Genomic DNA, 15,538 nt, shown 5'->3' with positions numbered 1-15,538 from the left:
TGGGGAACTCTGTTCACAACATTGACATCAGCAAACCACTCGCCCACAAGACGCCATACACGCTGTCTGCCATCTGCTGGTACAGTTGAAACCGGGATTCATCCCGTTTAGAGCACACTTCTCCAGCATGCCAGTGGCCATCGAAGGTGAGCATTTACCCACTGAAGTCGGTTACGATGCCAAACTTCTGTCAGTTCAAGGCCCTAGTGAGAATGACGAGCACAGATGAGGGCTCCCGAGTGGCGGAGTGGTCTAAGGCACTGCATCTCAGTGCTAGAGGCGTCACTACAGACCCTGGTTTGATTCCAGGCTGTATCACAACTGGCCGTGATTGGGAGTCCCATAGGGTGGCGCACAATTGACCTAGCGTCGTCTGGGTTTGGCCAGGGTAGGCCATCATTGTAAATAAGAATTTATTCTTAACTTGTCTTGCCTAGTTAAATTAAAATATGAGATTCCCTGAGATGGTTTCTGACAGTTTGTGCAGAAACTCTTCCATTGTGAAAACCCAGTTTCATCAGCTGTCCAGGTGGCTAGTCTCAGACAGGTGAAGAAGCTGGATGTGTCGGTCCCGGGGGCCAAGATGGACATACTGCCAAATTCTCGAAAATGCCTTTGGAGATGGCTTATGGTAGAGAAATGAACATTAAATTCTCTAGGAACAGCTCTGGTGGACATTCCTGCCGTCAGCATTCCAATTGGATATCACCAACTTCCACGAATGATATAACATGTAGGAAGAACCCTAACTAATTTTGCATAATTAAACCAACAAGTCAAAGTTCCAGGGGTCAAGTAAGCAATGTCTGAGATGGCTGTGGCATTGTGTTGTGTGACAAAACTCCACATTTTAGAGTGGTCTTTTACTGTCACCAGCACAAGGTTCACCTGTGTAATGATCATGCTGTTTAATAAGCTTCTTGATATGCCACACCTGTCAGGTAGATGGATTCTCTTGTTAAATAGAAATGCTCACGAACAGGATGTAAACAAATTTGTGCTCAAAATTTGAGACAAATAAGCTTTGTATGCATATGGAACATTTCTGGGATATTTTATAACAGCTCATGAAACACTTTACATTTTTTTGTTCAGTATATCTAAATCTCAAAAATAATTCAATATATGGAAATTGTAGGTATAAAATCAAGACTTCTCTCAAATCTGTATGGAAGATTGGGGGCAAGGGGATGGTCAGTTGCCAAGGCCGATAATAACATCATAACCAATGTGAAGAAAAACACATGACCTCACTGTAGCGGGGCACGTTACTGCGCAAGTGCATTCTTGCACGGGTAGTCTGACAGAACAGCGAATAGGTTTGTTGCCTAGTGAAGAATTTGAAATCCAGTAAAATAAGTAATCAAAATAAGAAATAGTTTAAGATTGAATACGTTTCGCCCATGTTTTATTTCTGTAAATTGAGCGGACACTGATAAATTAATCGCGGAACTGTTTGGGGATAAAGGTAATCGCACGGACGCCATTGTTTACTTGAGCAAGCTAGTTGGATAACGTTGTTTCTAGCTAGCTAGCTACATTGTCTCTGGTTAATTTGAGTATGGCACTAGCGATAAAATTGTTATCAACACAGTATAATAAGGAAGAAGCATTGTCAGTGAGATAGTGAGCAACGGGCTATTGTCTTCTACCAATATTTAACTAAAACAGCGAGTGCAGAAATGGTGCATATTCATTATGCCGATTCTGTTGCAAAACGTTTCGTAAACGGAAGCCAATTGTACGAAACGGGGCGGGACCTACCTGAATTTGTCCAATATGAACTCTCGTTTAGCTGTTAGCTTCCGTTTGGTTCTTAAACAGATTCCGTAATGAATACACCCCTGGCTAACTCGTTTTCTTGCTTGTATTTATAGCTAACGTTAGCCAGCTCGTTTATTTATATTAGTAGCTAGCTTCATACTCTCAAGCACAGCTCAATTTTCTTATGTTTACTTTTCAACCAACTTTAGCTAGTTAGCTGGTTCACGGTGTCTCCCTCTTTCCTCCAGGTGGGGAGATGTCATACCACTCGTCTTCTCGCAGCTCTTCTCGTAACACCGATTGCAAGGTCTATGTTGGCGACTTAGGCAACGGTGCTGCCAAGGGTGAGCTAGAGCGGGCGTTCAGTTACTATGGCCCTTTACGCACGGTTTGGGTGGCCAGGAACCCCCCAGGTTTCGCATTTGTGGAGTATGAGGATGCCCGTGATGCAGAGGACGCAGTTAAAGGCATGGATGGAAAGTGAGTAACTTTATATTTATCTGCACATTTCACAGCCCATAATGTTGTCACATCAGTTTATATATATTTTGGTTGAAGTGGTGTTTTCAGTTTTGGGATATTAATTGTGATTCAGGCATTACTCTTGCAGACTTTGCCCAGTATTACACAATATTTTCTTTCTTACCCTGTTATCACTAAACTCTGCCCTCTTTCCCTACCTCAGGGTGCTGTGTGGCTCTCGGATCCGTGTGGAGCTGTCCACTGGCATGTCACGGAAGACCAAACATGGCCGCCCCAGCCGCCGCCACTTTGACCCTCAAGACCGCTGCTACCAGTGTGGGGACAGGGGCCACTATGCCTACGACTGCTACCGTTTCAGCAAGAGGGGGGGAGGTCGTCGGAGCAGGTATTCTACTTGCCCAATGTCTGCTTCTGATATACTGCCAGTAGCAGTCATAATTCTGCGTAAGGCAGGTGATGTAGTTTTCCTCTTATGCAACATTGTTCTTATTACTTCAAAGTATCATTTGGTGTGAGAAAATACAGTTCCATTTATGTCGAGAAAAACTATGACACACAGACAAAATTTGCTGACCTGGTTGGATTCATCTATACTGCTGAGGGGCAATGCTGTCCTCTTTGTTTCACTACTGTGGTTACATATTAGAGCAGGGGTTCTTAAACCTTTTCAGCTCGAGACCCAAATGAGAAATTGACTGTCCTCCCGTGACCCAAATCGTCCTCCAATCCAAATTAAGTAGAAATAGTGTGTGGTTATAAGATGTATTCTCATAACTCCCGACCAACCTTTCACAGAATAACCCTGTATTAGAGACATCAAAGCCTGTTTCTTGTATTCCAGATCACGCTCTCGCTCCCGGTCTCGTTCCGTCTCCAGGTCACGTGGCAGCCGCTATCGATCCCGCTCCCGCAGCAATGACCGGTAAGTCAACAGGTTTTCTCCTCCTACCTCCTGCTTTTCTACTGTCATTCAAACCTCTCCCTGTGCTGATACTGGTCTCTCTTCTACAAAACAGCAGCAGGCACCGCTCCCCATCTTATCCCAAACGTAGGAAGAGGTAAGAGTCTACGGGTAATTTTGCATGCTGATGATGTTTCTTTTTTTCTTTTTTTATTGGTTTCATAGGAAGTATAGTTTCCATTTGCATTCTGGGCAAACCTGTTTGATCATCCCTTTTGTTCCTGCAAATGTATTCATATGATTGTTTTAATTTATCTATTGGCTTCAAAACATGTAATTTTCTTGGAACACTTCACCCTTCCATAATAGGTCTGGTTCCCCTGTGCGGTCAAAGTCCAGGACCTCTGTTAGGAGGTAAGCCGTTTTGGAATAACAGTTGCACAATACTTTCCTTTGAAAGCTGACCTGTCTCTTGATCCCATCTAGGTTGGTGCCAGTGCTTGAGCCCCCATGTTTTTTTGTGTTGCAGTCGTTCCCGTTCTCGGTCAGGGTCCCGGGCCAGAGGGCGCTCTGCGTCTCGCTCTCGCTCCAGATCCCGCTCTCCCAGCCATAAGAGGAATAGGTAAGATTTCTTCCTCGTCAACCCATACCTTCAAAGCTGTTACTGCACTGTGTAAATGCCATGACTTAGCCCATATTGTACAATACTGCTAATTATACTTAATTTGGAATATTGTTTTGCAAATGTGCTGGAAGCCTCCCTTCTCCCCCCACCTATTTAAATCATAAAATCACATTTTTCAAAGATGAGTCCACACATTCACTCAGCTTAAGTATACTGCTATCTGTTAGACAGGGCTAGGTGTGATCAGGTAAGTCGTGGGTAGCTGCCCCCTCAACCTCAGACCAGCCTCCACCCGAAGTCTGCTGAGTCGACCTTCCAGAACGCACAGAGCGACAACTCATCAGAGAGATGGCTGCTGCAGGAGATGGGGCCAGGGATGGGGAGTTAAAATAAAGTCAGGGACTCTAACGCACCCCAAGCTAGAGTGAGGAACACTGCCCCACCCCCAAACCCCCCCCCCTCTTTATCTTTTACAAATACCTGATTTTAATGTTCTTTTCTCTTGGAGGTCCCTCTCCTAGAATGACCAGGCCAGACCTTGATTAGCTTCAGAGAGTCGCACACAGAGCTGATGAGCCTATACTCCGAGACAGAGGGGCTGTTTGGGTGACGGCTGGGGGGAGCGTGGCTCTTCTCTTTTCTCTTCTCCCTCAGATCCAGCCTCAATTTGATTAGCTTCAGAGGGCGAGAGAACCTCAAAAACCCAAAAGAGAAATCTGTCGTGATCAGACTCCAGTGACCAATCGCATCAGGCCTTTTTTTAAAGAGAGAGTGTGGGGAGTCGACTGACTGCACAAGCACTTACCAGGGTCATCCCCTTGCGGTGTTAACGTCCTCCCGGAGGGTGACAAGGGCTGACAAGAAATCAGCCTACACCACGCTGGTTAAAGAGGTCGTCCGACGCACGTTTTGACGAGACACATCCATCCTACGCGCGCACACACAGTTGTTCCACCCACCCCACTCCCTCCCAGAACCCACGCACCACAGACCTGAACGCTGAGCCGAGTTCAGTCGACCAGTTAAGGCCCCCTCCCTACAGAGCCCGGCCTCTTGCTTAGCTTCTGAGAGGGTGAGAAAGGAGAGCTGACGAGAGATCAGACTTCAAGACCCTCCGAGTGTGTCTTCGAGTTCTAGCATCCGTCGCTTCTCTGTACATGTTGTTTCTGCCACTGTCTCCAAAGGTAACGAAAACCCAAGAGTCAATGTCATTCATGATCAGAACGCAGACGTATAGTCTGATACTCCCTAACATACTGTACACTAACATTCAACTATACAGAGCATGCACTGTCAGAATCCACAGGTGTATGTATGTGTGTTTCTGTCTGGGTGGGTGTATGAGTGTTAAGTATTTGGAATACATTACATATTATCCTGGGTGTAGTGATAGTGTTTTATTTTGTAGGGAGCAAGTAGCTGATTTACTTACCTTGATGGTGGCTTGTCCTTATACTCTATATTAGGTCAACCTATTTGAATGTTTGCGCTGTTCCCTTTGGTTTTAAGTAACTGTCTGCACATAGTTTACCATATCAAGGTAGGATTCTAAAGACTTGGGCTTGCAAAAGGCAAGTCTTTTGCCATTTATTTGGTCAGTATTTGTTTTGGGTGCCATTAGTAAAGTTCTGGTCTTTTGTCTATTTGTGTGAAAATGCAAGGGTGGATTTTAGCACCTCAAACCCCCTTTTAAAACATCCTAGTCTCTCAACACCCAGCTCCTCCATTTACTTGACCTCAGGAACTTTCACTTGTTGGCTTAATTATGCTAAATTAATTAGGGTTCTCCCTACATGTTATATCATTTGTGGAAGTTGTCGATCTCCAATGAAGCTGAAATGTGTTGTATTTATAAAGTATGAAAGTGACTTGACCAAGGCAAACTGGTTGTAGTGGGACAGAGTTCATTATGGGCCAGCAGTGTTGGAGCTGAGATGGGTGCCGGGTTAGTTATTGAGAGGACAAGATGGGTGCCGGGCTAGTTATTGAGAGGACATGCTGTGTCTGCCCTGTACTTACACCTCTCTCTGTCTGTTTCAGTCGTTCCAGATCCCCAAGCCAGAAAAAGAGCCCCACCCCAGGCGAAGATTGATTTGAAGACTAAACTCGTCCCCATCCCCCTCCAACCAACTGGCTTTAGCCTTGCAGCTATTTGTTTTGTCATTGTTCCCTGCATTGATTAGAATCTACCCCTTTTCTGATGCTGTGTAATTACTCTACAGGATTAGCTTTATATCTAACCCTGCATGCCTTACATGATGTCACATTCCTAAAATGTCTCTCCCGTATGTCCAATTTTTTAAATTTAGCAAAACAGTTCAAATATCTAATTTCAGAAGTGGGATTTGTGAACCAGAACTTTGTATTTGTTCTTATTTCCTATACTATATTCAGTGTGGCATTGTGTTCAAGAGCTGTAACAGATGTACTTGAAGTTTTGCTTTCCCTGGCTTATGGCAGTAGCAGATTTTGGAATAAATCTTGACACGTTAATTCAGTGTTTTTGTTTTACACGTTGAGGACATATACAGAATGTGTCTTACATGGAGATGTTTTATAGTGAACAGGGAAATTACATGATATAGTTCCCATCTACAATGGTTTGCAGTCAATTTGCTTTCATTTTCAAACTTATGCCCCACCTTATCACGTTTGGAAGATTTGTTGACATGTGGCCAACACCGTCATTCATGGTTATTTACTTATAGCCCATTGTCAAGATGGGACTCTCAATCATGGCCTGATGTGATACAGCCTGGATTCGAACCAGGAACTGCAGTGACGCCTCTTGCATTGAGATGCATTGCCTGGTGCATGTCATCTTGGCTCTCCTTTCAACCTTACTAATTACAATCCATTATCAAAAAGATGTAACTACCTAGATCACTCACCTGAACTGAAATTGTATTGACTGTCGAAATAAAATGGTTAATCTTGTTTACTTTATTTTTATAGATAAGTGCTCAATACAGTAGTAGTGGGTTGATCTCTGACGAGAAGATATTCAGAAAGGCTTGTTTTGTGCATTTTAACTGGTCGTAGGTTGATGAATACATTATTGACGTGCCTTTTAGGCCAATTGGAAACCGTATCGGACTCTTCAAGGCGGGCCCATATGTGTGACTGTTCAGGACTTTCCCGTCCATTTCACACCGTCACCGCTACCAACCTTTTTAACTGGGACAACATGGCTATGGCAGGCCGTTATTACGAAGGCGGCAGGGCAACGAAAAGACTAAAAACCAACGACGGAATGGCAACGGTAAATAATTAATGCTGATATAGTCTGCGTTAACAATGAAATTAATTTAAACGCATGAATTTAAATGTAATCTTTAGTTGTAAAAAAAACAATTTCAGACTCATGACGCGGCGTTACGAAAATTGATTGCACCCAGTAACGTTAGCCCGCTCTCCCGTGTTCCACGATGTTAAACAAAACCACAAGTATTTTTCTTGTAGAATAACTTTCAGTTTATTTTATGTTTAGCTTAAATTATTTCCAGTAAACATGCCGCTATATAGCTTGTTAAAACTGGCTAGCTAGTTCGGTTAATATTTTTTCCAACCATTGTCTAGCTAACGCTAGCTAGCCTTTTTTCTTTTAAATGAATGGGAGTGTTCAATGCAGGCCACGCCATATTTTATGGTAGCTAGCTAGTGGTAGCGTAACGTTATTGCTTTGTTCTAGCCTAGTGGCTTCGTTTAGCCAGGCTCGAACCAACGAACACCAACGAGTCGGTGTTAACGACGTCTCGGGCCTAACACCACCAGTGCCAATGTATCCAACGAACACCGACGTCTCGGGCATAATCACTTAAATGAACTTAACTAGATTCATTATTGACAGGTTCATTGATTTAGCCGGTAACTAACGTTAGCTAGCGAGCGAATTAATTCGGTACTTCTCGAATATGCATAACCTTCTGAGACCACGTTCTCGTAATATTACGGACAACAAAATACATTTCCTCATTAATATTCCCCGAATGTTTTGCTGACTAGTTACCCCTATTTCATGACATGTTGGTAGGTAGTTAATATTTCCAGCCAGACTAAATTCAACTCCATGGTGAAGGAAGTTTGATTAACTCCAGCAATGGAGTTTAGTAGAGAGCATGCTACGTCGATTCGCCAAGGTCAATACTTCAAACCATTTATATTGAAACGCATACCTTGTACCAATGTTTGGTCTCTGTGGTTGCATGCCTTTGTTTGCCGAAATCCATATATTTTAATAAAACATCAAATACAACCACCGGTTTTCGTTGCGATTCAATTGGCACATGCGCAAACAGTCGGTGGTTGTATTTGATTAACGTTTATTGGGAGTGGATTTCAGCAAACAAAGGCACCTAACTGCAGAGGACACAAGGTAAGCGTTTCATAATTTACAGTTTGGAATTATTGACCATGGACGAATTGATGTAGTCTGTGCTGAATTACACAACGTTTGGTATTTGTTGAACTCCATTGGTGGAGTTCATAAACTTATTTTACCATGTAGTTAAGTTCAGCTTGCCTCCTGCTATGAGCTGACCAGGAAACATGAGTTTATTGCTTGAATTGAGTTTACCCATTCTTTTTTGCAGGAAGGCTATGATGACCCACATAAGACCCTTCCCTCTCCAGTTGTGCATGTGAGGGGCTTGGTGGATGGCATTACAGAAGCTGACCTTGTGGAGGCCCTGCAGGAGTTTGGAGCTATTAGGTGACGAATATGCACAGTAATTGACCATCTGCTTTAAAAATAAATACAAAATGCAAAAATTCTCTCATGACAACTAAGAAATGGCTCAAGCAGAAGCAGACTGGTACCCTGACTACTTCGCTTACAATGCACACATTTCATGGTCCTATTTTGCTCCACGCAAACACAATCCAACCATTTTATAGTTTGGTACTGTTAAACCAGTAATGGCTATCTTTACCTCTGCAGAGCTTCTGTTCTAACACTTCTATAACACTTGATTCAACTCATGTTCCAGATGAGTAGCTATAATCCAAGCTGAAACAAAAGCCTGCTCACCCAGAAGCAATCCAGAGGAGCAAAGCAAATAAAGAAACTTTGTTATGCATCCTTCATTAATATAACCTTTTTGTTTACAGCTATGTGGTTGTTATGCCCAAGAAGCGTCAGGCCTTGGTTGAGTATGAGGATTTGAATGGGTCTTGCACTGCTGTGACGTATGCGAATGACAACCAGATCTACATTTCCGGGCACCCAGCCTTTGTCAACTACTCCACCAGCCAGAAGATCTCCCGGCCAGGCGACCCGGACGATTCTAGAAGTGTCAACAATGTGCTACTTCTCACCATCATGAACCCAATCTACCCCGTTACCACGGTAAAGTGCTGGCCACCTTTACCCAACCTGTTGATTCTGTTGTGCTGTGTACTTCAATATTATTTCTGATCATTTGAATGACTTATGTCTACAGGATGTCCTCTACACTGTCTGCAATAACTGCGGCCCTGTCCAGAGGATTGTTATCTTTCGGAAGAATGGCGTTCAGGCCATGGTGGAATATCCTTTGCTGCAAAATACATTTTTCAAAATTACTTATTTTGTGAATCATTTGACTGCGCGCAGGTAAGCCTTAGTGAAACTAAGACTTCTGGAATTTTAAGTTGACATACTGTTTACATACCAAATCAGGAAACCAGCAGTCTGGAACATGTAATTTGTTTGTAGCACATGCTGTGTGTGATGAGTGATTAACCAGATGTATTTTTACTAGCACAAAGAGACTTGTAAACAAGGGCTTGTGCAATAAGCTCCGGAATTACTAGGACGTGTTATGGTGTCTGTGCGACGTACTGTTCTCAACTAGTCTGCATGACCTTTCCTTGACTCTCAACACATTTGATTCAGTGCAGAGTGCACAGAGGGCGAAGGCCTCCCTCAATGGGGCAGACATCTACTCTGGTTGCTGCACACTCAAGATCGAATATGCCAAGGTAGAGGAACATGCACATTCATAGCCCCGAACAGCTTCTAGTGTTCCATGATATGGACTTGAAAAAATGATTTGCTTTGGAATTTATTTGTATATTCTCCCACAGCCAACTCGTCTCAATGTGTTCAAGAATGACCAGGACACTTGGGACTACACCAACCCCAACCTAAGTGGTCAAGGTAACGCACACAGCCATCTGTGGTCCTTGCTGACACTACCAGCATCCTTACTGCCACTGTGGGGGATGGAAGGGGGGTTGGATGGTAGACCTTCAGGGGTAATGCCACTGAGCACAGGAAATGCTCCTTTAACCAGATCAATGTTCACAGGGCTGGGTTGGTATCTTTCTCTCCAGCTGTTATATTGGTTTAGCAAATTACAGTTAACTCTTACATGGAGCTCCATTTCAGTGGCATTATGACTGAAGTGCTGGTGTGGTCTTCTGGTGATGCACCGTCCGTCACAGCCAAATACGCTAGGGATGCAAGGAGCAGCTGAATGGCCAGATATTCTTCACTAGAGACTACAGTGCTCAAGGCTTTTAGTTGCACACCTAATATAAAACAGGATGCGCCCTTGCTTGGAATACCCCGGAGTAAACTCCTTAACCTCAACCCAGTGCTATCAGATCTAAAGATATGTGGTCACTAAGGGTACCAAATCAAAGTCCTGCAGCTTTTCTAGTTTGGTGACAACTGACTCGTAGTAAAAACTACCTGACGACAGTCATTTGTTCCTCATTAAATGTGAGATAAGGAAGTGTTCTAGGATGTTGCTCATAAATCTCGCCACTGATCCATTAAGCTCTTACTTTCTTGTCTGAATACCTGCTTGATGGCGCCTCTGCAAAGTCTGCTAGACGGTGTTATGCCTGTGTAAAAAATATATTGATTGCTCTGTTTTTTGCAATGGCAACCAATCTGATGCACTGCCCATGGATACACCAAGTTGTAAGACTAGACAGTCTGAGCAAAAATACCTTCCTGTTTACCCACTTGAGTCTCTTGTGAAGCTTGCTCTACCAACAGCCAACTGCTCCTTTCATTCCCAGTGCACTCGTCAATGTATAGATCTGTACATCTATACAGGCTACTTTAAGCATTGAACATAAACAGCCACTCTAGCTTCTCTTCGGAACACGTTGGAGCAACACATTTCCATATATGCATCGGAGACACATTGTTGCCGTCATCAACACTACTCCCAACACTACTCCTGCCGTCAACACTACTCTCAACACCACCTCAACCTCCACCGCTCCTACTTCAATAAGGACACATCCACTTTCTGTACCAAACAGAAGGAACACTTAGGACATTGGGGATGGATAGACTGCAAGACCATGGCAGCAGACATGGTTTGATAAACTGACATTTCCCCCCCTCCCCAATCCATCTCCTTCGTGCCGCAACAACATAGCTCCAAAGTCACGAAGACATCCCTTATACCTTTTCTATGGCATGACACATTTTCCATGGGGAGTTTTGGTTGCTGGTACATTGGCACTAAGCTGTGCCTTCCACACCCTCCCAATTTTGAGACCCCAGCAAGACATGCCTGACACATTGAAACATGCCATCACCCAGACCTCACCTGCAAGTCATCACCTTACTGTTGACACGGAAGCTTTTTGACTGATACACATCCACAGGAGACCCACCTTATAAAGACAACATCCAGAGACCCGTAGTGACGCGCATGCTCACACAAACACAAAACAGATGAACCATACTGATACAAACCAGTTGCTCAAGAACTACACAGTCCTGTCCTGTTCTCTGTACCTGCCTGTCTTTGGTGGTGCAGGTGGTTTTGCTCTCTTGTGCCCTGCTCCTGATGTTTAACACATCAAACACTACTCAAAACCCTCCGCTCCTGTTGCTGCACTGACTCCATAGATGATTCGCACCGTCACTGTCAGGCTGTAGCCAGTCACATGGGAAGGAATACAACAGACAACTGATGAAGACACTACAAACATGAACAAGCATACGCACATTCAGACAGACCACATTTTTCTCCTCATATATGCATACCTCATGGAGTCGGGTGTTCTGTTTTGCCTCTTTCCCCCCCTCCTTTCCTCCCTATACTGTTTTTGCAACATGCATCCCTGTTTAGTTTCTCCATCTTTTTCTGAATGCAGCTCTTGTGGAAATTTGCCTTTTTTAGTTCCTGTGTAACACCTTCCATGTGACGCAGGTCTGGCAATTTGCGCCTAATGAGGACCCAGGTCTGATATGTTCCAAATGGCTGCTTTGCGGCCTGCCATTGGCAAGGAGTGTGTTCGATAAGGCACTTGGAGAGTGGATCACCAACCACAATGGAAATTGCCACAAAAAGGCCAGAAATCCAACCAAAGGTGGAAATGTTCTTCCAAAGGGGAGTGGAGTAAAAGATGAAAAGGATTTAAATGAAAACGGAGAGAAGTAATGGACCAACTGCCAAATAACAGCAAATGTCTCCAGCCTCAATCTTTGTCCTTCAATATATCCATGCTGTAAGTAAACTGATCCCCAGTTTGTTACACAACACACATTCCCATTTCTTACACTCGGGATGTCTTCAAAAAGATTGTCCTCAAAGTTGTTGTTTCTTTTTTTCTGTATTTATATGGCATTCCACTCCCTCTGTTCCCAGTGCCACCATATTTCAAAGGTGGCCTTGTAGTGCATTCCCTGTGGGTATTTTGTCCACCGTTGAAGACTTGTCTGAATAAAGCTGGTGTTTGGGTGGCTCTCCACTAGGAGGCTATATGTATTCTTTTCACTTTTCGAGACTTGTAGACAGCTTTGAAATGTGCCGCTTTCTTGTTTAACCTAGTTACAATATGAAGATAATGGACTGTGAATGTATTGAAATAGTTTACATTGTAGAATGTTGAAGCAGTCAAATTTGTCTAATGCGCCAGTGATGTTCTTAATTTCTCAACTATCCATGTGTAGGTGAGTGTGTTTAATCTGGCCTGAATTTAATGTGTATGAGATGTGTACCTGTACAGATGCAGAAGCTGATGGCAATGGGAGCAATGCTGGAGGTGTGTTTGCAAACTTACGTTGGCTTCATTCTCACCCACCTCATTCTCCCTTCTACCATATGCTAACAGATTTCAATTGGAGGATGTAGCTAGCGTTCAGGCTTCTTAGCGTTTAATTCATTCTTAGCTGTTGTAAAGATAGTTTGTTTACACTGAACTCAAGATTTTAAAAAATCGCCTTTGGCATCTGAATACCATCACTGAACTAGTAGATATACAGTACTATGTAGATTTAATTTTTTGGTCTTGTTGGTGTTGTTAATATTCAGTAGTTATTACGCTTAGTGTGCTTTCTCTAGATGTGTTTTTCTTGTGTGCTATCCTTAATTCTAATTGAACATCCGCTACTGTGCTGCATTGTAATGTCTCCTGTTTCTTGCCAATTTATCTATTGCTCTTCTCTCTTCCCCTATTTTTCTGCCTCCTGCCTTTATCACCTCTCAGAAGATGGGAGTGCCAACCCCAACAAGCGTGTGAGGGCGCCGGCTCTGCTGGGAGACCACCCTCCAGAGTACGGTAAGGCTCTTAGGCCCAGGGGGAAGACATGTGCTGGCCCTTGTAGTGCTCTCCTCACACTAAATTCACCTGCGAGGTGCAGATGGTGGGTTAAAAATGGGTACCCCACAGTGGCAGCGAAGTGGTGCGGTGTAGTAAATTTTCTTAGCTCATCTGGTAATGGAATGTGCCACCCTTTTATCAAAACCAGATGTTTTTATACATGATGAGGTTAACCACTTTCTTTGGACATCGATCCTTTGTTCCAATCAAGCCATGTTCCCTGTATGATATTGTGGTCCCTTGTGTTTCTAGCGGGTGGTTACCATGGATATGACGAAAGCGGCTATGGCCCCCCACCACCCCCACATTACAGCGAGGGCCGTCGCATGGGTCCTCCCATGAGGGGACGAGGGGGGGCACACAGCTACGGCGGGGGACCTGGCTACGGGCCCCCCCCTCCACCCCCTGGCGAGTACAGTGCCCACGCAGACTCCCCTGTAGTCATGGTCTACGGTTTGGAGCCTGCCAAGATGAACGCCGACAAAGTGTTTAATGTTTTCTGTCTCTATGGCAATGTGGAGCGGGTAAGTGTGGAGGGAAAGATGGCAAGCCATTGCAGTTATTTCAATAAGATGCTGCTGCTATTGAGTTACCCTGTGCATCTGGTCCCCTACCTCAGGTGAAGTTTATGAAGAGTAAGCCAGGAGCAGCCATGGTGGAGATGGGAGACTGTTACGCTGTAGACCGGGCCATCACTCACCTCAACAACAACTTCCTTTTTGGACAGAAGCTCAGCGTCTGGTAAGATGTTTATCGGAAACGCCTGTTCATTCAGTGCCTTGTCATTTAAAGTTGGCGCTTAATCTTATTCGCTGTCTCTTGCCATAATAAGTGACTGTTCTGTGAGGCTTGTACAAGTTCAGCCTAATGCTCTTTTCCCTTTGCAGTGTGTCCAAACAGCAGGCCATAATGCCTGGTCAGTCTTACGAGCTGGAGGATGGCAGCACCAGCTTCAAGGACTTCCACGGCTCCCGCAACAACCGCTTCACCTCCCCAGAGCAGGCTGCCAAGAACCGCATTCAGCACCCAAGCAATGTCCTGCACTTCTTCAACGCCCAGCCAGACTCATCCGTTGAGATTTTCACTCAGGTGAGTCCCAAAGCACATCGGGAAACCACTTCATGTATGGAGCAGTGAAATAAAGACCAACATGCCTACAAAAGTAATCAAATGATTGTTTTCTTTTCAGATCTGTGAAGATGTTGGTGTCAAAGCCCCTGCAAATATCAAACTTTTCACAGGAAAGAGTAAGTGTACACTTGCGCTTCATTTTGGAACTACATACTCTTGTATGAATGACAGTGGTACTAAACTGAATTGGACTGTCTTATCAGGTGCAGGTCCAGGTGAGCGCAGCTCGTCAGGGCTGTTGGAGTGGGAGTCCATCAACGACGCCATGGAGGCCTTGTCCATGATAAACCACTACCAGATGAAGAACGCAAGTAAGTGTTTGAAATCGAAGCCTATGTATTAAAAAGATCACAGTTTTATTCAAGTGGCGATGGCTATTTTTTTGTTTTCTAACCCTTTGTCTTTCTCTTCAGCTGGCCCGTACCCATACACCCTCAAGCTGTGCTTTTCTACCGCTCAGCATGCAACCTAAATGGCCTCCAGGATCTTGGATAATGTTCCACAAACTGTCATCCCTACAGTCTTCACCCCTATTTTGACCTTGTGTGTTTTAGGCCGTTAGTGAGTTTGTCCGCAGTCATATCGATTTGTCCTAATTCTTTGATATTGAGCTCATAAAAGCAAGGTGTGTGAGAACTGGTAAATCACAGAATTTGAATTGTTTTTATGCCTGATGGATGAACAAGGAAAAGCTTTTGTATTGTTTCACATCTTTTATTACTCTCCCCCCCTTTTTTTTATTGCTGCTTACCATTTGTCTGTATTTAGAGGAAGGAGAGTTTCTTTAGTTGTGAGAAATAAAACTCAATTTCAAGTAGTGCATCTTTTGTTACAGCCCTCAATAAATAAACCTCTTTATGCCAGTTAACAACTTTGTATTATCATTTCACTGAATAACCACAACTACGGTAATAATTATAATTGAATATTTTTATTTTATTTCACCTTTATTTAACCAGGAGAGTCTATATACATTGTGTGCAAAAGGCATGAGGAGGTAGGCGAATAATTACAATTTTGCAGATTAACACAAATCTAGTATTTGTTCCGTTATTAAACTATTCCGTTAATAAGGGCTA

General features: G+C 43.8%; 2 protein-coding genes across 5 annotated transcripts; both read left to right on the top strand.

Moving 5' to 3' along the window:
• Positions 1-1,230: 1,230 nt before the first annotated feature.
• On the top strand, positions 1,231-6,714 carry LOC110507583 (serine/arginine-rich splicing factor 7). 2 transcript variants are annotated; one of them, XM_021587662.2, is made up of 8 exons: positions 1,231-1,468; positions 2,013-2,244; positions 2,450-2,632; positions 3,089-3,169; positions 3,264-3,305; positions 3,518-3,562; positions 3,678-3,770; positions 5,814-6,714. In XM_021587662.2, exons 2-8 carry the CDS (start codon positions 2,021-2,023, stop codon positions 5,863-5,865), a joined length of 720 nt encoding a protein of 239 aa, XP_021443337.1. In that variant the 5' UTR covers positions 1,231-1,468; positions 2,013-2,020; the 3' UTR covers positions 5,866-6,714. The 2 variants fall into 2 exon arrangements, with proteins under 2 accessions (XP_021443337.1, XP_021443338.1); XM_021587663.2 differs by having other exon boundaries at positions 4,282-6,714.
• Positions 6,715-6,878: 164 nt separating this feature from the next.
• Positions 6,879-15,325, top strand: LOC110507580 (heterogeneous nuclear ribonucleoprotein L). 3 transcript variants are annotated; one of them, XM_036965721.1, is made up of 14 exons: positions 6,879-7,035; positions 8,366-8,484; positions 8,883-9,120; positions 9,215-9,300; positions 9,638-9,734; positions 9,840-9,912; positions 12,735-12,770; positions 13,218-13,286; positions 13,581-13,852; positions 13,948-14,069; positions 14,216-14,417; positions 14,518-14,575; positions 14,663-14,770; positions 14,873-15,325. In XM_036965721.1, the coding sequence occupies exons 1-14, from the start codon at positions 6,889-6,891 to the stop codon at positions 14,929-14,931; spliced, it is 1,686 nt and encodes a 561-aa protein (XP_036821616.1). In that variant the 5' UTR covers positions 6,879-6,888; the 3' UTR covers positions 14,932-15,325. The 3 variants fall into 3 exon arrangements, with proteins under 3 accessions (XP_036821616.1, XP_021443333.1, XP_021443334.1); XM_021587658.2 differs by having other exon boundaries at positions 13,215-13,286; XM_021587659.2 differs by lacking the exon at positions 12,735-12,770 and having other exon boundaries at positions 13,215-13,286.
• The last annotated feature ends 213 nt before the right edge of the window (positions 15,326-15,538 follow it).

Source organism: Oncorhynchus mykiss, chromosome 27, assembly GCF_013265735.2.
Source record: "Oncorhynchus mykiss isolate Arlee chromosome 27, USDA_OmykA_1.1, whole genome shotgun sequence".
In the NCBI taxonomy this organism is placed as follows: Eukaryota; Metazoa; Chordata; class Actinopteri; order Salmoniformes; family Salmonidae; genus Oncorhynchus; species Oncorhynchus mykiss.
This window is presented reverse-complemented; position numbering and strand designations above follow the sequence as displayed.

Excerpts from the sequence above, each read along its gene's own strand:
- LOC110507583 (XM_021587662.2), top strand. The coding sequence starts at position 2,021 with ATGTCATACCACTCGTCTTCTCGCAGCTCTTCTCGTAACACCGATTGC. Across the intron at positions 3,563-3,677 it reads TCCAGGACCTCTGTTAGGAG|TCGTTCCCGTTCTCGGTCAG; the intron begins GTAAGCCGTTTT and ends TTTGTGTTGCAG. Across the intron at positions 3,771-5,813 it reads CCCAGCCATAAGAGGAATAG|TCGTTCCAGATCCCCAAGCC; the intron begins GTAAGATTTCTT and ends TGTCTGTTTCAG.
- LOC110507580 (XM_021587658.2), top strand. The coding sequence starts at position 6,889 with ATGTGTGACTGTTCAGGACTTTCCCGTCCATTTCACACCGTCACCGCT. Across the intron at positions 9,301-9,637 it reads GGCGTTCAGGCCATGGTGGA|ATTTGATTCAGTGCAGAGTG; the intron begins ATATCCTTTGCT and ends GACTCTCAACAC. Across the intron at positions 12,771-13,214 it reads CAATGGGAGCAATGCTGGAG|AAGATGGGAGTGCCAACCCC; the intron begins GTGTGTTTGCAA and ends ATCACCTCTCAG.